The sequence below is a fragment of the Anolis sagrei genome, chromosome X, assembly GCF_037176765.1.
Source record: "Anolis sagrei isolate rAnoSag1 chromosome X, rAnoSag1.mat, whole genome shotgun sequence".
NCBI lineage: Eukaryota > Metazoa > Chordata > Lepidosauria > Squamata > Dactyloidae > Anolis > Anolis sagrei.
Genome location: NC_090034.1, coordinates 4,565,936 through 4,588,554, shown reverse-complemented (window position 1 = coordinate 4,588,554; position 22,619 = coordinate 4,565,936). Strand labels below are relative to the sequence as shown.

Sequence of the window (22,619 nt, the reverse complement as noted above, 5' to 3'; positions counted from 1 at the left end):
AGCAGTTTTTCAAAACGTAATTGCTGAAACTTGTGGAGAATCTCTTCATCCAAGGCCCTCTTTCTTTCACTGATATAAATGAAAGCACACTCACTGAATAACTGCAGCACAGCAAGGGGGTCCAAGAAGGTAGAGAATGATTAGGAAACACTACTTCCCATATTCAGTGGGGGGGGGGGGGGGGAAGCCACATGAGGCCTTAAACTGAATTATTTATATTCTCTTTTTCTAACTGCTTACTTAAGATAGGTATTCACATCTTACCCTCCATTGTGTTATTCTCTCACCAACACGGCGTACATTATTTATATGTGTATTAGGACATTTATTACACCTGAACCTTATCCACTGAACAAGAAAGTCATGCAGAAAAATTGAGATTTGAACCAACTTTTCATGGCTGCATAAGAACAAAAATCATTTGGGAGAAAGATAATTGTGAAATTTCTTTTTTTTAAAGAATTTTATTATATTTTCTATAATACAATGAAAGAGTGAGAACAATAAAGGTAAAAGAAAAGAAGAGAGAAAAGAGAAGAGACATGTGAAAACATATAAAGAAAATACCGTAGATCAAAAAAGATAAAAAAGAACAAAACAAAAATTGTGAATTTTCAAGATTCTATCTATCTACATATATATAAACTATCTATCTATATATAAATGCTCTGTGCATAATGAGTACCTTAAAAACAAAAGAACCAATGAACGAAATCACACCAAATTTGGCAACAAAACGTCTCACAACACAAGGAGTGACCATCACTCAAAAAATTATGATTTTGTCATTTGGGAGTTGTAGTTGCTGGGATTTATAGTTCACCTATAATCAAAGAGCATTCTGAACTCCACCAACGATGGAATTGAACCAAACTTGGCATACAGGACTCCCCTGACCAACAGAAAAAACTGGAAGGGTTTGGTGGGCATTGACCTTGGAGTTTTGGAGTTGCAGTGCTCTACATCTAGAGAGCACTGTGGACTCAAACAATGATGGATCTGGACCAAACTTGGCACAAGCATTCAACACACCCAAATATGAACACAGATGGAGTTTGGGGAAAATAGACCTTGACATTTGGGAGTTGTACTCACTGGGATTCACAGTTCACCTACAATCAAAGAGCATTCTGAACCCCACAAACAACAGAATTGGGGCAAACTTCCCACACAGAACCCCCATGACCAACAGAAAATACTTAAGGACACCCAATCCACCTCCCTTCATCAGGGCAAGAAAATGTAATCAAAGTCCTCCTGACAAAGAGCCATCCAGCCATAGATAGATAGAGAGAGAGAGAGAGAGAGAGATAGGATTCACGCACACATATAGTATCATAGATTTGAAAGGGAGCCTTAAAGAAGGACAATGATATGTTGCATGTTCCAGGGTGAGCAAACCAGACACTCTCCACATCAACACTGACAAAGAAACAGCAAGAAATACTGTTTACCCACAAGCATAAAGAAATTACATATATTAAAAACCAACACTTTCTCATTACTTTATTTTCCAGATCAAGAAACTGGGCCTCAGCAACGTGTGGCAGGGGACAGCTAGTCTTTAATATAAAAACAAATTTGCACACTGGTTTATAGTTTGATGCTCATCCAGATGGTTCATCACTACAGTGTTACAAATTATGAAATTAATCATGGGGTAATACTGTATGCAACAGTATGCTTTCAGAAGTAGATTTCTGAATTCTGCACAGCACTGCATTTAAAAATTCCTAAATTGAGTGTTGGAAATTTACAAAAAAAAGAAGAAGAAAAGAATTCCACAAAAAGGAAAGGCACGCTGGACCCATTCTTTAAGCACCTATGCCATGCATTAGAAAATAAATAAAGCATTAGTTGCTGAGACGCCTTTCCACGGCTGACTGACAAGACTGAAGATCTTAATAACCCGATGCCACCCTGCTTAAACAAGCCACAAAATTCCATTAACTTGCAGCCTCTTCAGTTATGTGTACATAATTATAAAGCGAGAGAAAGGAAAGATATAAATATCTGCATACGACTGGATGCATAGAATAAAATATGGAACCAACAGCTTTGTCTGAAGACATGGATTTATAAGTTAAAACTACCAGAAGGATTATACTCTATATCTCAATTACATAAAGACAGTTTGCCTACATTCCTGAGTCAGAAATGCAGTTTTGAAATATCAAGATTTGTTAGATTTCTCCAGAAGTAAAATGCTAGACTTAAACCACCAAGCCACAATTATTACATGTAGTTAGCTGGACCACCATGTAAAATGAGCTCACAGAAAGTATTTATTTGTGTGTCGAGGATCCCTGGCACCAGGAATCATGTTGGGAGCTCAGCTGTCAGCACACCTCACTACTAGTTGTTTTCCAGGACTGCTGGGAGTTGCAGTTGTATACTCCACTTTGGCAGGAAAAACAAAATGCAAAGATACAGAATGGGGGACGATGCCTGGCTCGAGAGCAGTACGTGTGAAAAAGATCTTGGAGTTCTCGTGGACAACAAGTTAAACATGAGCCAACAATGTGATGTGGCGGCAAAAAAAGCCAATGGGATTTTGGCTTGCATCAATAGGAGCAGAGTGTCTAGATCTAGAGAAGTAATGCTACCCCTCTATTCTGCTTTGGTTAGACCACACCTGGAATATTGTGTCCAATTCTGGGCACCACAATTCAAGAGAGATATTGACTCTAAGCTGGAATGTGTCCAGAGGAGAGCGACTAAAATGATAAAAGGTCTGGAGAACAAGCCCTATGAGGAGCGGCTTAAGGAGCTGGGCATGTTTAGCCTGAAGAAGAGAAGGCTGAGAGGGGATATAATAGCCATGTATAAATATGTGAGAGGAAGCCACAGGGAGGAGGGAGCAAGCTTGTTTTCTGCTTCCTTGGAGACTAGGACGCGGAACAATGGCTTCAAACTACAAGAGAGGAGATTCCATCTTAACATTAGGAAGAACTTCCTGACTGTGAGAGCCGTTCAGCAGTGGAACTCTCTGCCCCAGAGTGTGGTGGAGGCTCCTTCTTTGGAAGCTTTTAAGCAGAGGCTGGATGGCCAACTGTCAGGGGTGACTTGAATGCAATATTCCTGCTTCTTGGCAGGGGGTTGGACTGGATGGCCCATGAGGTCTCTTCCAACTCTTTGATTCTATGATTCTATGATCTGAAGTGCTGTGTGAGTCAACCTCTAAGTATTTCAGATAATAGGACTTAAGAAAAGATCCTCTGGTGAGACACCAGTTAGGTTTTTCAACTGAATAGGCCAATGATCTGAGTCACTCTAGAAACCACATTTGTTCATAAGAGTGAGTTCACCAACCAAAACAAGGCCTAAGTCCGCGCAAACACTCACAATTCTCTGTGATTCTTGAATCTCACTTCCTCCTCTCTTAAATGGTACATTCACTTTGTTTATGTGACTATATGGTGCCTGTTATCCATTTTACATAAATTACAGTTTTACATAAATTACAGTTTCTTCTTTTTAAAAAAACTCCTATTTTTGTTCATTTCATGCAAGAATCAGTTACTAGGGAGTACCACATTTAAGACTTCACAATCTCTAAGAATGCCTGCCATAGATGTGGTGGGCGAAATATCAGGAGAGAATGCTTTTGGCACATACAGCCCGGAAAACTCACAGCAACCCAACACATTTGAGATTTGCATTAGTGAAAAACAGGCATGTAGGACCATGTCAGTAAGACTATTTCTGCATTCTTTCCATTCAAATCAGTTTTGAAACCAGAAATAACAGATGCTTAAGATGACTAAATTATAACCGGGAACAAGATCAATTTCTTAAACATATCTGTACACCTGTTGCTTTTCATAAACTATTGTGAGATCTAAATCAATAATTCATACTGCTGTCAACACTAGAAAGAGAAAAGTGACAGAAAATCTTCTCAGATATGTGATATGAAAAATAATTAAGGTTATAAAAAGAACAGTACTTTAAAATAGGTTTCAAAGAAATAAATGTGATTACCTTCAAAATATGTTTGTTATTATTATAAAAGCACCAGTATGTACACTGAATGATAAAGATAATGGTAATTTCTAGACAAAAACACATTACTGCACACTAATTCAATGGTGCAGTATACTAGTTAAACTGATACGTTTTCTGCCCAAAAATAAACTCAGAAGCCCATTTTATGATAAATGGCTGCTTTTGTCATAGGCCCTCCATCTACAGCAGGATACTTGTACAGTTAACGTTAAGACTTCTAAAATAATTGTAAAACTTTAAAGTAATAATAATAATATAACTTTATTTTGGTACCCCTCCTCCATCTCCTCGAAGAGACTCGGGGTGGCTTACATGGGGACAAGCCTGAGCAAACATTGTTGTTGTTCATTCGTTCAGTCGTCTCCGACTCTTCGTGACCTCATGGACCAGCCTGCGCCAGAGCTCCCTGTCGGCCGTTACCACCCCCAGCTCCTTCAAGGTCAGTCCAGTCACTTCAAGGATGCCATCCATCCATCTTGCCCTTGGTCGGCCCCTCTTCCTTTTGCCTTCCACTTTCCCCAGCATAATTGTCTTCTCTAGGCTTTCCTGTCTCCTCATGATGTGGCCAAAGTACTTCAACTTTGTCTCTAGTATCTTTCCCTCCAGTGAGCAGTCGGGCTTTATTTCCTGGAGGATGGACTGGTTGGATCTTCTCGCAGTCCAAGGCACTCTCAGCACTTTCCTCCAGCACCACAGCTCAAAAGCATCGATCTTCCTTCGCTCAGCCTTCCCTAAGGTCCAGCTCTCACATCCGTAGGTTACTACAGGGAATACCATGGCTTTGACTAGGCGGATCTTTGTTGCCAGTCTGATGTCTCTACTCTTCACTATTTTATCGAGACTGGACATTGCTCTCCTCCCAAGAAGTAAGCGTCTTCTGATTTCCTGGCTACAGTCTGCATCTGCAGTAATCTTTGCACCTAGAAATACAAAGTCTGTCACGGCCTCCACGGTTTCTCCCTCTATTTTCCAGTTGTCAATCGTTCTTGTTGCCATAATCTTGGTTTTTTTGACGTTTAGCTGCAACCCAGCTTTTGCGCTTTCTTCTTTCACCTTGATTAGAAGGCTCCTCAGCTCCTCCTCGCTTTCGGCCATCAGAGTGGTGTCATCTGCATATCTGAGGTTGTTAATGTTTCTTCCAGCAATTTTCACCCCAGCTTTGCATTCATCCAGCCCCGCACATCGCATGATGTGTTCTGCATACAAGTTAAAAAGGTTGGGTGAGAGGATGCAGCCTTGCCGTACGCCTTTCCCAATCTTGAACCAGTCTGTTGTTCCGTGGTCAGTTCTGACTGTTGCTACTTGGTCCTTGTACAGATTCCTCAGGAGAGAGACAAGGTGGCTTGGTATGCCCATCCCACCAAGAACTTGCCACAATTTATTATGATCCACACAGTCAAAGGCTTTAGAATAGTCAATGAAGCAGAAGTAGATGTTTTTCTGAAACTCCCTGCCTTTCTCCATTATCCAGCGGATATTGGCAATCTGGTCTCTCGTTCCTCTGCCTTTTCTAAACCCAGCTTGAACATCTGGCAACTCTCGCTCCATGTATTGCTGGAGTCTTCCTTGAAGGATCTTGAGCATTACCTTACTGGCATGAGAAATAAGGGCCACTGTACGGAAGTTTGAGCAGTCTTTCGCATTTCCCTTTTTTGGTATGGGAATATAAGTTGATTTTTTCCAGTCTGATGGCCATTCTTGTGTTTTCCATATTTGCTGGCAAATGGCATGCATCACCTTGACAGCATCATCTTTTAAGATTTTAAACAGTTCAGCTGGGATCCCATCATCTCCTGCTGCCTTGTTGTTAGCAATGCTTCTTAAGGCCCATTCAACCTCACTCCTCAGGATGTCTGGTTCTAATTCATTCACCACACCATCAAAGCTATCCTCGATATTGTTATCCTTCCTATACAGATCTTCTGTATAGTCTCGCCACCTTCTCTTGATCTCTTCAGCTTCTGTTAGGTCCCTGCCATCTTTGTTTCTTATCATACCAATTTTTGTCTGAAATTTACCTCCAATGTTTCTAATTTTCTGGAAGAGGTCTCTTGTCCTTCCTATTCTGTTGTCTTCTTCCACTTCTATGCATTGCTTATTTAAAAATAGTTCCTTATCTCTTCTGGCTAACCTCTGGAATTGCGCATTTAACTGGGCATATCTCCCCGTTTCAGTGTTTCCTTTTGCTTTCCTCCTTTCTTGGGCTACTTCCAGTGTCTCAGCAGACAACCATTTTGCCTTCTTGGTTTTCTTTTTCTTTGGAACGTACTTTGTTGCCGCCTCCTGAACAATGTCGCGGACCTCTGTCCATAGTTCTTCTGGGACTCTGTTTACTAAATCTAGTCCTTCAAATCTGTTCTTCACTTCCACTGTATATTCGCTAGGAATGTTAGTGAGATCATATCTAACTGGTCTGTGTATTTTCCCTGATCTCTTTAGTTTTATTCTAAATTGGGCAATAAGAAGTTCGTGATCTGAGCTACAGTCAGCCCCAGGTCTTGTTTTCACCGACTGGATGGATGTCCGCCACCTTTGGCTGCAAAGGATGTAGTCAATCTGATTTCGGTGTTGACCATCTGGTGAGATCCATGTATAAAGCCGTCTTTTAGGTTGTTGGAAGAGAGTATTCGTTATACACAGCGAGTTTTCCTGGCAGAATTCTATCAGCCTGCGTCCTGCTTCATTTTGTTCTCCCAGACCATGCTTGCCTGTGATCCCAGTTGTCATTTGACTTCCCACCTTGGCATTCCAGTCTCCTGTAATGAAAACAATGTCTTTTTTTGGTGTATTATCCAGTAGGTCCTGCAGATCCTCATAGAACTGATCTACTTCTGCAAACATTAGAATTCATAAAACAGCAACAAAACAAAACAAAAGAAAACAAAGGCATAACACAGTATAAAAACAACCATCAGACAGAGAACCAGTACCTGAAATAGTGAAACAGTTCAGGGTTTGTGGGGGGGGGGGGGGGGAATAAGTTGAGGGCAGGGCTGATAAAGTGCATGTACCAGATGACAAAACTGGAAATAAGGGAAATATGAGGTGGAACACTATAACTCTAGGCAGGGGACTGTAGTAAGGGACTGAATTTTGGGTCATAACTGGGAGCTGGAATTTCTGGGAAATCTAGTCAAAAGCACAGTGAAACATCCATTTTTTAACTCTTTGCGAAAGATGGACAGGGTAGGTGCCAGCCTAATCTCTCTGAGGAGGGAATTCCAGATCCGGGGGGCCACCACTGAGAAGGTCCTCTCCCTCATCCCTACCAGCTGCACTTGTGATGAGGTAGGAGCAAGAGGAGAGCCTCCCCAGAATATCTTAGGGATCGTGTGGGTTTGTAGGGATCATGTGGGGACGAGGGACAGGGCCTTCTCGGTGGTGGCCCCTCGACTCTGGAACTCTCTCCCGCTGGAGATCAGAACCGCCTCTTCTATCCTGACATTTAGGAAACAGGTGAAGACTTGGTTATGGAGACAGGCATTCGACGAGTGAGCCAACACCCTGAGATATGGATGGAGGATGATAAGCAATGATTTTAATGTGACGACTATTATAGTTATTGATTTTAATTGCTGTTTTAATGTTTTACTGTAATATGTATTATGATGTTTTATTGATTGTCTGTGATATTACGGTTGGAAACCGGTCTGAGTCCCTCAAGAGAGATGAGAAAGTCGGTATACAAAACTTTTAAATAAATAATAAATAAATTGTAGAGGAAGATGCAATTGCAAAGATAGGTTGGTCGTGAACCGTTTGTGCATTAATTTTTGTAGGATTGATTTAGTAGAAACATTTTTGGGCCGATGACAGAGGGCAAGTATGTTTGCCCTGAACACACTAAGGATAACTTACAACAGAAAAATATAATCACACAACAGAAGTGCAGTGAAAGAAAGCAGAAGGTTTGTAAGAACACAAAGACTTCAAAGTGTTTGCCAGCTTTTGACATTCCTCTTTCCCTTTGGGGTTGACACTTGTGTCTGGAATATACTTCCACTTTTAAAAAACGGATGTCTTAGAAGATTATTAAATTAATAAAGGCAAAGTCAGAAGAGAGCCACCAGAAGAAAGCACATCAAATGAATATCCACAGTGAAGACTTTCATCATAAAAGGAATGCAACAGTTAACTTGCACCTCACTGAAAACAAAACATGAGGGGAAGAAAACACAATCAATCACTGCCAGTTGCTGAACAATTTTTTTCATCATGTATAGTGGTAAATGGGCACATTAATTTTCTGATAGAGGGAAATCCACAACTAAGCAAAAATGCACAGAGAGACCATAAAGGGAGAAGATGATTCCTGCATTGCATTTGGCAGGAGTCACTAGGACGTTGGGCCTAAAGGCAAGCTATTTCCTGGAGGAACGATCTATCAAGGCCTTGGCCAGGCATCTTTTATGGAATCAGTAGACACTCCCTTGGGGAATCTAGGTTTCATTTAGAAGAGGGGGGGGGGGAGTGACAGACAGGAAGTGAAGTGTTGTCTAGATTCCACTGGACAGTTCACACACTGCACTTATGAAGAGAATGCACTGCATCAATCTGCATGTTTTCTGCAAAATACATAGCCATTACACACTTTCTGTCTACACACACAGCACAATATCCTATTACAAGCATGTACATAATCCTTGCAACAATTCTCTACAAGCATATTGCAAAAAAAAAGCGGGGGGATTGAGAAACAATCCACTTAGCAAATTCGTTAATAAATACTTGAGCCACTGATTTCCTGACTTCCCGTGCTTAGTATCACACTGGCTCTTCAACTAGTCTTGCATGATAAAGCTCCAATTAGCTGGAGGCTTCTACAGTACACAAATATGTATCAGACAGATTGTTATACAGACATGAGAGCCCAAGACCTTAATGTGCCAAGGACACTTCCATTGTCATAGGTTCCTATCCCCCCCCCCCTTTTAAAAAAAAATCCAATGCTTGCCTCCCATAATATGTGAAACAGTCCGTAGGAATGTATTGTCAAAGGCTTTCATTTTCCTAGTTCCAACAGACCTCACTACCTGAGGATGCTTGCCATAGATGCAGGCGAAACGTCAGGAGAGAATGCCTCTAGAACATGGCTATATAGCCCGAAAAAAACCTACAACAATCCAGTCCTTAGGAATGCTAAGGCTATCTCCTAGGAAATAGGGTAGAATACAAATAAATTATTATTATTATTATTATCATCATCATCATCATCATCATCATCATCATCAGAGAAACCAAAGTTGCAATCCATTGAATCCCACACTAAAAAGTATCTAAAAGATTCCAAACAGGGCTTTGAAAAAACATATCCCAACGAGTTGTTAATAAAGCCCAACCTTCCCTTCGGGCCTCATAAAGTCTGGTCGGCCAAATCCAATTTTCAAGGAGACACACACTTCGCTGTCTGCCTACAATGACTGGGTGCAGATTTATTCTGTCAGTCTTTGATGGGGAAGGATTCCAAAATACAGAACTCAAATTATATTTAAGACTATTTCAATGTTCCCAAATACAAGCTGCCTCATAAATACAGGAGGGACATACAGAAAGTCACAATTCCAATTGATTCCAAGTTCAGGAGGGATTCTTAACAATCCTAATGGAATCAGGAAAAACAGGAATTAGTATACTTTCTAGTAAAGGGGAGATTCCTGCCTTCCTATTTGGATCCATACTATAATTTCCAAGGATGAGGAAAAGGAGGAAAGGAACCACAAGCATCACGACTGGGGCAGCAATCAGAACTCTGCTACTGGATGGGGGAAGAATTCATACCCCAACCACACAATTGGGCTTTCTGACAACAAGGAAAAAGGAATGAAACACTTGTTGCTACCAATTCTAAAAAAGAAAGTGGAGATGACCATGGGATGGATCAATCCAAGCCCAAATGGACAGAAAACATGCTGGACCAAGCAGTACCCTGAACCTTTTTCCTTGACACATTGAAGACTGCTGGCTCACAACTTTATGTTCTTGTTATGTCACATTTAGATTTTAATACTTCAAATCGAAAGGGTGACGTGCAGTTTGAAAAGACAGAATACATGCACCTCTTCATTCTTCTCCTAAATCCTTCAAAAAGAGGTGATAGCCTGGGGAGTATAGAACTATTTACATTGTGCAGTGGGGGAGGGGGGGGATACACCACATTTTCCCCATCAGCTTTAATAAGGAAGGTCCGATAGTGGAGAGAGAGAGAATCTTAATCTAATGGCCTATCACTTTTTCACATCCCACAGAAAGGAGGAAGCAACCTGTCCAGCTGGGGATTAAAAGCAGGAGGTTATTTACACATTGAGTCTCCCTTATACAAGAAATGCTTGAGATCAGAAGAGTTTAGGATTTTGTCATTACGGCATGTACCTGCCACATCTCCCTGATCATAAAATGCTAAGATCTGAAGTGTTTTGGATTTCCGATCTTGGAATGACAACGTATAATTTGATGTTTCCGTGTCCCCTTCCCCCCATTTTAGCATACCTGTATTTACATCTACACATATGCATATACAAAGATCTTGAAGATGTGATCAAAGTCTAAAGCATGCATCGTACTTCTCTCTCACACACACACACACACACACACACACACACACACTTCTGAGGAGGCCCAACTTGATACTATATAGCTAGATATATATAGCTAGATAGATATCATCTGGAGAGGCCCTGCTCACGCTCCCACCTCCTTCGCAGGCGCGATTAGTGGGGACAAGGGAGAGGGCCTTCTCGGTGGTGGCCCCTCAACTCTGGAATTAACTCCCTAAGGACATCGGACATGCCCCAACGCTGGCAGTCTTTAGGAGGAGCCTGAAAACGTGGTTGTTCCAGTGTGCCTTCCCAGAATAAGGAAAACTCTTAGCTATATGTGCCCAAATGCACTTTAATATTGATTTAGGATTGTCTGTGTGCCCTCATCTTTCTTTAAAAACCGTATCCTAGTTTACTCTACCTTGTTCATGCCCAGCATTTTTAATTATTACATTTGGCCCGGTCATAGGTTTTTAAATACTATATGTTATTGTTTATTGCTTATTGTGTATTTTTTTGTTTTTGAGTTTTATTTTAACTGTTTTGTATTGATTATTGTTTATTGATGTGCTGTGGGCTTGGCCTCATGTAAGCCGCATCGAGTCCCTTGGGGAGATGGTAGCGAGGTACAAATAAAGTTTTATTAATTATTATTATTATTATATATACACACACAAACACACTTCTGAGGAGGCCCAACTCGATAATATATGTAGTGGTATAATAATATAGTACAATATAATTATATATAATAATTACATATTATCTATTACATGCAATATCAATAATAATATTACAGTATAGTGGTATAGTACAATATAGTAATATATAATAATATTGTGCTATGCTTATAATAAACTATAATGTATATACATATAACATTGGTAATAATAATGTAATACAAGGTAATACAGATAATACAATATCATCATAATGTATTAAGTATAATAATAATGACGATATACTATTTTGTTGTTGTATATTTGTTGTAATGTTTTTTATTGGGAGCCGCTTTGAGTCTCCATATGGAGAGATAAAGCAGGATATAAATAAATACACATACACTTTTCTGAGGAGGTCCAACACATTAAATAGATATAGATATACACACACACTTCTCAGGAGAGCCAACTCAATATTATATAGATAATATATATAAGCACAGCTAGTGGGAACAAGAGAAAGGGCCTTCTCAGTGGTGGCCCCCCGGCTTTGGAATGCTCTCCCTAAAGAAACCAGACAGGTACCGTCTCTAACTAACTTTAAGTAAGGACCAAAAACCTGGATGAAGAAGCTGGCTTTTGTAAATGGCTGATTACTTTTTATTATGATGGTGGTCGTTTAGCCTTATTCAATACCTATTGGTTTTTAACTGGTTTTGTCTCTGCGGTGCAATATGTTTTTAAACCCAGTACAATTTTTAACCTGTGTATTTATTTACCTTGGCACTGTTTTTTAAATTTTCTGTTTATGAATTATTGGTTATATATTATGTCTTGTCTTTTTGGTTTTTGCTTATGTGTCACCTCTGGGTTGAGAGGGGCGGTATATAAATATAGTAAATGAATAAATAAATAAATAAATAAATATGCTACGTATCGTGATTTGATTCTGTTGTGAGCCACCCCAAGTCCTTGTGAAGAGAAGGTGGGATATAAATAAAAATTTTATTTATATCCCACCTTCAGCTCCATATTATATATAGATAGATATAGTCACACACACACTTCCTAGGAGGCCCAACTCCATATTAGATAGAGATATATATACACAATTCTAAGGAAGCCCAACTCAGTATTATATAGATATAAATATATATACACACACACACTTCTGAGGAGGCCCAGCTCCATATTATATAGGTATTACATAGATATATATACACACTTCTTAGGAGGCCTAACTCAATATTATATAGATATTACACACCGTATTTAGGTAGATGGATATAGACATACACACACACACACTTTTGAGCAGACCCAACTTGATATTATATAGATACTAGCTTGGGAACTCGACGGTGCCCAGGTTATTTGAGAAATATATTATATTGATAGAGAGATAGATATACTTCTGAGGAGGCCATATTATAAAGAGATATTATAAAGAGGCTCAACTTCATATTATATTGATAGAGAGATAGAGAATACTTCTGAGGAGGCCCAACACCGTATTATATAGATAAGGGAGATAGATATACTCCTGAGGAGGCCCAACTCCACATCAGATATAGAGATAATACTTCTAAGGAGGCCCAACTCCATATTAGATAGAGGTAAGAGACAGATAGAATCATACTTCTGAGGAGGCTCAACTCCATATTAGATAGATATACTTCTGAGGAGGCCATATTATAAAGAGATAATATTATTAAGAGGTCCAACTCCATATTATATAGATAAGGGAGATAGATATACTCCTGAGGAGGCCCAACTCCACATCAGATATAGATAATACTTCTGAGGAGGCCCAATTCCATATTAGATAGAATACTACTTCTAAGGAGGAGGCCCAACTCCATATTTTAGAGAGAGAGAGAAAATATTTCTGAGGCCCAACTCCATATTAGATAAGAGATAGAAAACACTTCTGAGGAGGTCTAACTCCATATTATATTGATAGAGAGATAGATATACTTCTGAGGAGGCCATATTATAAAGAGATAATATTATAAAGAGTCTCAACTCCATATTATATTGATAGATATACTTCTGAGGAGGCCCAACTCCATATTATATAGATAAGGGAGATAGATATACTCCTGAGGAGGCCCAACTCCGCATCAGATATAGAGATAATACTTCTGAGGAGGCCCAATTCCATATTAGAGATAGATATATAGATAGAATACTACTTCTGAGGAGGAGGCCCAACTCCATATTATATTGATAGAGAGATAGATATACTTCTGAGGAGGCCATATTATAAAGAGATAATATTATAAAGAGGCTCAACTCCATATTATATTGATAGATATACTTCTGAGGAGGCTCAACTCCATATTATATAGATAAGGGAGATAGATATACTCCTGAGGAGGCCCAACTCCATATTATATAGATAAGGGAGATAGATATACTCCTGAGGAGGCCCAACTCCATATTATATAGAGTGATAGATATACTTCTGAGGAGGCCCAACTCCATATTAGATAGGTAGGTAGGTAGGTAGATAGATAGACAGACAATACTTCTGAGGAGGCCCAACTCCATATTAGATAGATAGATAGATAGACAGACAATACTTCTGAGGAGGCCCAACTCCATATTAGATAGGTAGGTAGGTGGGTAGGTAGGTAGACAGATAGAGATATTATATTGACAGAGAGATAAATAGATAGATAGACAGACAATACTTCTGAGGAGGCCCAACTCCATATTATATTGATAGATAGATAGATAGACAATACTTCTGAGGAGACCTAACTCCATATTATATTAATAGATAAGATAAACAATTCTTCTGAGGAAGCCCAACTCCATATTATATATATATATATATAGAGAGAGAGAGAGAGAGAGAGAGAGAATACTTCTGAGGAAGCCTAACTCTATTATTAGAGATAAATATTGATATAGATAGATAGATAGAGAGATAGAGACAATACTTCTGAGGAGGCCCAACTCCACATTAGATAGAGATAGATAATACTTCTGAGGAGGCCCAACTCCATATTATATTGATAGAGAGAGAGAGAGAGAGAGAGAGATAGACAGACTGACTCCTGAGGACGCCCAACTCCATATTATATTGATAGATATAGATAGAATACTACTTGTGAGGAGGCCCAACTCCATATTATATAGGGACAGAGATAGATATAGATAGAATACTTGTGAGGAGGCCCAACTCCATATTATATTGATAGAGATAGATAGATAGATAGATAGACAGACTGACTCCTGAGGACGCCCAACTCCATATTATATTGATAGAGAGATAGATAGATAGATAGATAGACAGACAATACTTCTGAGGAGGCCCAACTCCATATTATATAGATATAGACAATACTTCTGAGGAGGCCCAACTCCATATTAGATAGGTAGAGAGAGAGAGAGAGATGGTTAATACTCCTGAGGAAGCCCAACTCCATATTAGATAGACAGATGGATAGATAGACAGACTGACTTCTGAGGAGGCCCAACTCCATATATGGATAGAGATAGATAGGTAGACAATACTTCTGAGGAAGCCCAACTCCATATTTGAGATAAATATTGATATAGCTAGATAGTTAGATAGAGACAATACTTCTGAGGAGGCCCGACTCCATATTATAGAGATAGATAGATAATACTTCTGAGGAGGCCTATCTCCACATTAGATAGATATACTCTTGAGGAGGTCCAGCTCCATATTAGATAGATAGATATACTCTTGAGGAGGCCCAACTCCATATTATATAGAGACAGAGATATAGATAGAATAATACTTCTGAGGAGGCCCAACTCCATAATATAAACTTCTGAGGAGGCCATATTATAAAGAGATAAAATTATAAAGAGGCCCAACTCCATATTATATTGATAGAGAGATAGAGAATACTTCTGAGGAGGCCCAACATATTATATAGATAAGGGAGATAGATATACTCCTAAGGAGATCCAACTCCACATCAGATATAGAGATAATACCTCTGAGGAGGCCGAACTCCATATTATATAGATAAGGGAGATAGATATACTCCTGAGGAGGCCCAACTCCACATTAGATAGGTAGATAGATAGATAGATAGATATAGATAGATAGACAATACTTCTGATGAGGCCCAACTCCATATTAGATAGGTAGATAGATAGAGAGATAGATAGAGAGATAGATAGATAGATAGACAATACTTCTGAGGAGGCCCAACTCCATATTAGATAGGTAGATAGATAGATAGATAGATATAGATAGACAATACTTCTGATGAGGCCCAACTCCATATTAGATAGGTAGATAGATAGAGAGATAGAGAGATAGATAGATAGACAATACTTCTGAGGAGGCCCAACTCCATATTAGATAGTTAGGTAGGTAGATAGATATATAGAGATAGAGATATTATATTGATAGAGAGATAAATAGATAGATAATACTTCTGAGGAGACCTAACTCCATATTATATTGATAGAGATAAATAATACTTCTGAGGAAGCCCAACTCCATATTAGAGATAAATATTGATATAGATAGATAGAGACAATACTCCTGAGGAGGCCCAACTCCACATTAGACAGACAGATATATATATATAGCTAGATAATACTTCTGAGGAGGCCCAACTCCATATTAGATAGATAGATATACTTCTGAGGAGGCCATATTATAAAGAGATAATATTATAAAGAGGCCCAACTCCATATTATATTGATAGATATACTCCTGAGGAGGCCCAACTCCACATTAGATAGAGATAAGAGATAGATAATACTCCTGAGGAGGCCCAACTCTATATTATATATAGATAGATAAGATAATACTTGTGAGGAGGCCCAACTCCATGTTAGATAGACCCACACACACCCACAGCCCGAGTGTTGGTGGTGGTGTTGAGGAGGCGCAGGGCCTACCTACCTGTGAGGCGGATTTTGATGCTGGACCCGCTCCGCCGGCTTCCCGCGTTCGACATGGTTGTCCCTTCAGGCGGAGGGCCGATCGGAGGAAGGGAAGGAGGCGCAGGCCGGGGCGCCCTCCATCCGGGCCCCTTCTTCTCCTCCTTTCGCTTCTTTTTCCCTCTCCTCACGAACAAGAGAAGCAGCGGCGGCGGAGGCGGCGCCGCCTCACCGAGCTCGACGCCCGCCCCGCCGGACGCCCACTGCGCCTGCGCGGGAAACGCCTCGCGCCGCCCCTCGCTTTCCCCTCCCCTCTGACGCAACCAACGCGTGGCGTCACCACCCCGTGCGTGCGTCACAGCTCGCCTCCCGCCGCCATCTTGGGGAGGTCGCCGCCATAGGACGCAGGCCTGGGCCAACTTGGGCCCTCCCTCCCTCCCTCCAGGTGTTTTGGACTACAACAGCCTACCGGCTGTTAGGAATTGTGGGAGTTGGAGTCCAAAACACCTGGAGGGAGGGAGGGAGGGCCCAAGTTGGCCCAGGCCTGCAATTTTATTTATGATTTTTATTAATTTCCATCCTTATTTCCTGATCTTTACTTACTTATTTATTTAATAATTTATTTTTATTTATACTTTTAATTAATTTCCATCCTTATTTCCTGATTTTTATTTTATTATGTATTTAATAATTTATTTTTATTTATTTCCATCCTTATTTCCTGATCTTTCTTTACTTATTTATTTAATAATTTATTTTTATTTATTTCTATCCTTATTTCCTCATCTTTATTTACTTATTTATTTACTTATTTATTTACTTATTTATTTTTATTAATTTCCATCCTTATTTCCTAATCTCTATTTACTTATGTATTTAACAATTTATTTTTATTAATTTCCATCCTTATTTCTTCATCTTTATTTACTTATTTATTTAATGATTTATTTTTATTTATAATTTGATTAATTTCCATCCTTATTTCCTGATCTTTATTTGCTTATTTATTTAATAATTTATTTCTATTTATTTCCATCCTTATTTCATGATCTTTATTTGCTTATTTATTTAATAATTTATTTCTATTTCTTTCTATCCTTATTTCCTGATCTTTATTTGCTTATTTATTTTATAATTTATTTCTATTTATTTCCATCTTTATTTCCTGATCTTTATTTGCTTATTTATTTTATAATTTATTTCTATTTATTTCCATCTTTATTTCCTGATCTTTATTTGCTTATTTATTTTATAATTTATTTCTATTTATTTCTATCCTTATTTCTTGATCTTTATTTGCTTATTTATTTTATAATTTATTTTTATTTATAATTTGATTAATTTCCATCCTTATTTCCTGATCTTTGTTTACTTATTTATTTTATAATTTATTTCTATTTATTTCCATCCTTATTTCCTGATCTTTACTTACTTATTTATTTAATAATTTATTTTTTATTTATAATTTTTATTAATTTCCATCCTTATTTCCTGATCTTTGTTTACTTATTTATTTTATAATTTATTTCTATTTATTTCTATCCTTATTTCCTGATCTTTACTTACTTATTTATTTAACAATTTATTTTTATTTGTAATTTTTATTAATTTCCATCCTTATTTCCTGATCTTTATTTGCTTATTTATTTAATAATTTATTTTTATTTATTTCTATCCTTATTTCCTGATCTTTATTTACTTATTTATTTAATAATTTATTTTATTTATGATTTTTATTAATTTCCATCCTTATTTCCTGATCTTTATTTACTTATTGATTTAATAATTAATTTTTATTTATAATTTTTATTAGTTCCCATCCTTATTTCCTGATCTTTATTTACTTATGTATTTAATAATTTATTTTTATTTATAATTTGTATTAATTTCCATCCTTATTTCCTGATCTTTATTTACTTATTTCACAGCGTTGAAATCTTGGACAGAGGAGGCGAAAGAACTTGTAAAACTACAGCTCTCCCCTGATTTCACAGCACTGAAATATTGGACAAAGATGCACAAAGACCTTGTAAAACTACAGTTCTCCTCTGATTTCAGAGCACTTAAATCTTGGACAAAGAAAACGAAAGACCTTGTAAAACTACAGCTCTGTCCTGATTTCACAGCACTGAAATCTTGGACAAAGAAGGTGAAAGAAAGACCTTGTAAAACTACAGCTCTCCCCTGATTTCACAGCACTGAAATATTGGACAAAGGAGGCGAAAGACCTTGTAAAACTACAGCTCTCTCCCGATTTCACAGCACTGAAATATTGGACAAAGGAGGCGAAAGACCTTGTAAAACTACAACTCTCTCCCGATTTCACAGCACTGAAATTTTGGACAAAGATAGAGAAAGACCTTGTAAAACTACAGCTCTCTTTTGATTTCACAGCAATGAAGCAAAAGTGGTGTCAAACAACATTGTTTCTACAATGCGGATGCACCCTAACCCTCATAATATTAAATATTGAGTAACACATGGGATCAGGCAAGAACATATATGTGATGTTTGTGTTTACACTAATTGTAGCAAGTGAGGAACTGGTTCTGCTGGACTTTCTCGAAGAGAAGACCAGTCTTTCGCTATGGAAATTGTTTTGGGTTTTCCCCCTACTGTAAGTCATCAACTCCACTGGACTGGTCACATTCTCCGAATGCTCAAGGATCACCGTTACTCTACTCTGAACTCTTTTCATGTCAGTGGACATGAAAAGAGATTTAAAGATTGGCTTAAAACCAACCTTAAAAACTCTGACAGAGACAACGAGAGAGAACTGGGAAGTCCTGGCCCTTGAGTGCTCTAACTGGAAGTCAGCTGTGACCAGCAGTGCTGCAGAATTCGAATAGGCATGAACGGAGGGCAAAAGGGAGAAACGTGACAAGGGGAAGAAGGCGTATCATGCCAACCCTGACCGGGACCGCTTTCCATCTGGAAACCGATGCCCTCATTGCGGGAGAACATGCAGATCAAGAGTAGGGCTCCACAGCCACCTACGGACCCACCACCAAAGACACCACATCTGGAAGACTATCATCCTTGAGCTACAAGGGATTGCCTAAGTAAGTAAGTAACCAGCCAATCCCTCTCCAATGCCAGAAATACAGCTTAATGGTGTAACATTAGAAAATGTTGACCATTCCCGCTCCCTTGGCCGCCACCTCTCCACCAAAGTCAACATTGACACTGAAAGACAACATCGCCTGAGCTCTGCGAGTGCAGCTTTTTTCCAAATGAAGCAGAGAGTGTTTGAGGACCGGGACATCCGTAGGGATACCAAGGTGCTTGTTTACAAAGCCACTGTCCTCCCAACCCTGCTATACACCTGCGAAACGTGGACTGTCTATAGATGTCACATGCAACTCCTGGAACTATTCCATCAGCGCTGCCTCCGGAAAATCCTAAAAATCTCTTGGGTAGACAAGCAGACAAACGTCAACGTGCTAGAAGAAGCAAAGACCACCAGCACTGAAGCGATGGTCCTCTGCCATCAACTCCGCTGGACCGGCCACGTCCGGATGCCCGACCACCGTCTCCCAAAGCAGTTGCTCTACTCCGAACTCAAGAATGGAAAATGAAATGTTGGTGGGCAGAAAAAGAGATTGAAAGATAGGCTCAGAGCCAACCTTAAAAACTCTGGCATAGGCACTGAGAACTGGGAAGCCCTGGCCCTTGAGCATTCCAGTTGGAGGTCCGCTGTGACCAACAGTGCTGTGGAATTTAAGAGGCACGAATGGAGGGTGAAAGAGAGAAATGTGCCAAAAGGAAGGCATGTCAAGCCAACCCCGACAGGGACCACCTTCCACCTGGAAACCGATGTCCTCACTGCGGGAGAACATGCAGGTCAAGAATAGGGAAGCATGGCATGCAGTCCAGTGAAGTTGATGACTGAGGATCATGGTTTCTATGCTGGTGGTCTTTGTGTCTTCCAGAATGTTGATGTTTGTTGACCTTTCTTCCCAAGAGATTTGCAGGATTTTTCGGAGGCAACGCTGATCAGGCCCGTAGCCAGGATTTCGTTTCGGGGGGGGGGGGCTGAATTTTTTTTCAGGGGAGTTTCGGGGGGGGGGGGGGCTGTGTCTGAGTGAAAGAGGGTCTAGCCTATCAAACCTTTTGTATCATTACCCCAATACCCCCATGCATGATATGAATAAACATAACAGTTTAAATAATGCCCCAATAAGGCCTTTTCGCAAACCACCATGAAAATTTCGGGGGGGGGGGGCCGAAGCCCCCCGAGCCCCCCCCCCCCCCCGCTAAATGCCTGACGCTGATGGAATCGTTCCAGGAGTTGAGTGTGACGTCTGTAGACAGTCCACGTTTCGCAGGCATATAGCAGGGTTGGGAGGACAATAGCTTTATAAACAAGCACCTTGGTCTCCTTACGGATATCTTCCAACACACTGATATTTGTCCGCCTGTCTTCCCAAGAGATTTGCAGGATTTTTGGAGGCAGCGCTGATGGAATTGTTCCAGGAGTTGCATGTGACGTCTGTAGACAGTCCATGTTTTGCAGGCATATAGCAGGGTTGGGAGGACAATAGCTTTATAAACAAGCCCCTTGGTCTCCCTACAGATGTCCCAATCCTCAAACACTCTCTGTTGGGAGTGCTTTGATGGTGTATTAATGTATGGCTTGGATGGCCCTTGGAGGGCTTCTCCAACTGTATGAGAATCTAACCCTTCCAGGAGTTGAGTGTGACATCTGTAGAGAGTCCACGTTTTGCAGACGTAGAACAGGGTTGGGAGGACAATAGCTCTATAAACAAGCCCCTTGGTCTCCCTACGGATGTCCCGGTCCTCAAACACTCTCTGTTGGGAGTGCTTTGATGGTGTATTGATGTATGGCTTGGATGGCCTTTGGAGGGCTTCTCCAACTGTATGAGAATCTAACCCTTCCAGGAGTTGAGTGTGACATCTGTAGAGAGTCCACGTTTTGCAGACGTAGAACAGGGTTGGGAGGACAATAGCTCTATAAACAAGCCCCTTGGTCTCCCTACGGATGTCCCGGTCCTCAAACACTCTCTGTTGGGAGTGCTTTGATGGTGTATTGATGTATGGCTTGGATGGCCCTTGGAGGGCTTCTCCAACTGTATGAGAATCTAACCCTTCCAGGAGTTGAGTGTGACATCTGTAGAGAGTCCACGTTTTGCAGACGTAGAACAGGGTTGGGAGGACAATAGCTTTATAAACAAGCCCCTTGGTCTCCCTACGGATGTCCCGGTCCTCAAACACTCTCTGTTGGGAGTGCTTTGATGGTGTATTGATGTATGGCTTGGATGGCCCTTGGAGGGCTTCTCCAACTGTATGAGAATCTAACCCTTCCAGGAGTTGAGTGTGACATCTGTAGAGAGTCCACGTTTTGCAGACGTAGAACAGGGTTGGGAGGACAATAGCTTTATAAACAAGCCCCTTGGTCTCCCTACGGATGTCCCGGTCCTCAAACACTCTCTGTTGGGAGTGCTTTGATGGTGTATTGATGTATGGCTTGGATGGCCCTTGGAGGGCTTCTCCAACTATATGAGAATCTAACCCTTCCAGGAGTTGAGTGTGACATCTGTAGACAGTCCACGTTTCGCAGGCATATAGCAGGGTTGGGAGGACAACAGCTTTATAAACAAGCCCCTTGGTCTCCCTACAGATGTCCCAATCCTCAAACACTCTCTGTTGGGAGTGCTTTGATGGTGTATTAATGTATGGCTTGGATGGCCCTTGGAGGGCTTCTCCAACTGTATGAGAATCTAACCCTTCCAGGAGTTGAGTGTGACATCTGTAGAGAGTCCACGTTTTGCAGACGTAGAACAGGGTTGGGAGGACAATAGCTCTATAAACAAGCCCCTTGGTCTCCCTACGGATGTCCCGGTCCTCAAACACTCTCTGTTGGGAGTGCTTTGATGGTGTATTGATGTATGGCTTGGATGGCCCTTGGAGGGCTTCTCCAACTGTATGAGAATCTAACCCTTCCAGGAGTTGAGTGTGACATCTGTAGAGAGTCCACGTTTTGCAGACGTAGAACAGGGTTGGGAGGACAATAGCTCTATAAACAAGCCCCTTGGTCTCCCTACGGATGTCCCGGTCCTCAAACACTCTCTGTTGGGAGTGCTTTGATGGTGTATTGATGTATGGCTTGGATGGCCTTTGGAGGGCTTCTCCAACTGTATGAGAATCTAACCCTTCCAGGAGTTGAGTGTGACATCTGTAGAGAGTCCACGTTTTGCAGACGTAGAACAGGGTTGGGAGGACAATAGCTTTATAAACAAGCCCCTTGGTCTCCCTACGGATGTCCCGGTCCTCAAACACTCTCTGTTGGGAGTGCTTTGATGGTGTATTGATGTATGGCTTGGATGGCCTTTGGAGGGCTTCTCCAACTGTATGAGAATCTAACCCTTCCAGGAGTTGAGTGTGACATCTGTAGAGAGTCCACGTTTTGCAGACGTAGAACAGGGTTGGGAGGACAATAGCTTTATAAACAAGCCCCTTGGTCTCCCTACAGATGTCCCAATCCTCAAACACTCTCTGTTGGGAGTGCTTT

General features: G+C 40.3%; 1 protein-coding gene across 2 annotated transcripts in view; it reads right to left on the bottom strand.

The window, feature by feature from the left end:
• LOC137098022 (E3 ubiquitin-protein ligase SMURF1) overlaps positions 1 to 16,349 on the bottom strand; it is a 114,736-nt gene extending 98,387 nt beyond the window's left edge. For both annotated transcript variants that reach the window (XM_067473719.1, XM_067473720.1), the window contains exon 1: positions 16,110 to 16,349. In XM_067473719.1, coding sequence (XP_067329820.1) covers positions 16,110 to 16,164 — 55 coding nt within the window. In that variant the 5' untranslated portion in view covers positions 16,165 to 16,349. The remainder of the gene's footprint in view (positions 1 to 16,109) is intronic.
• Positions 16,350 to 22,619: the final 6,270 nt, after the last annotated feature.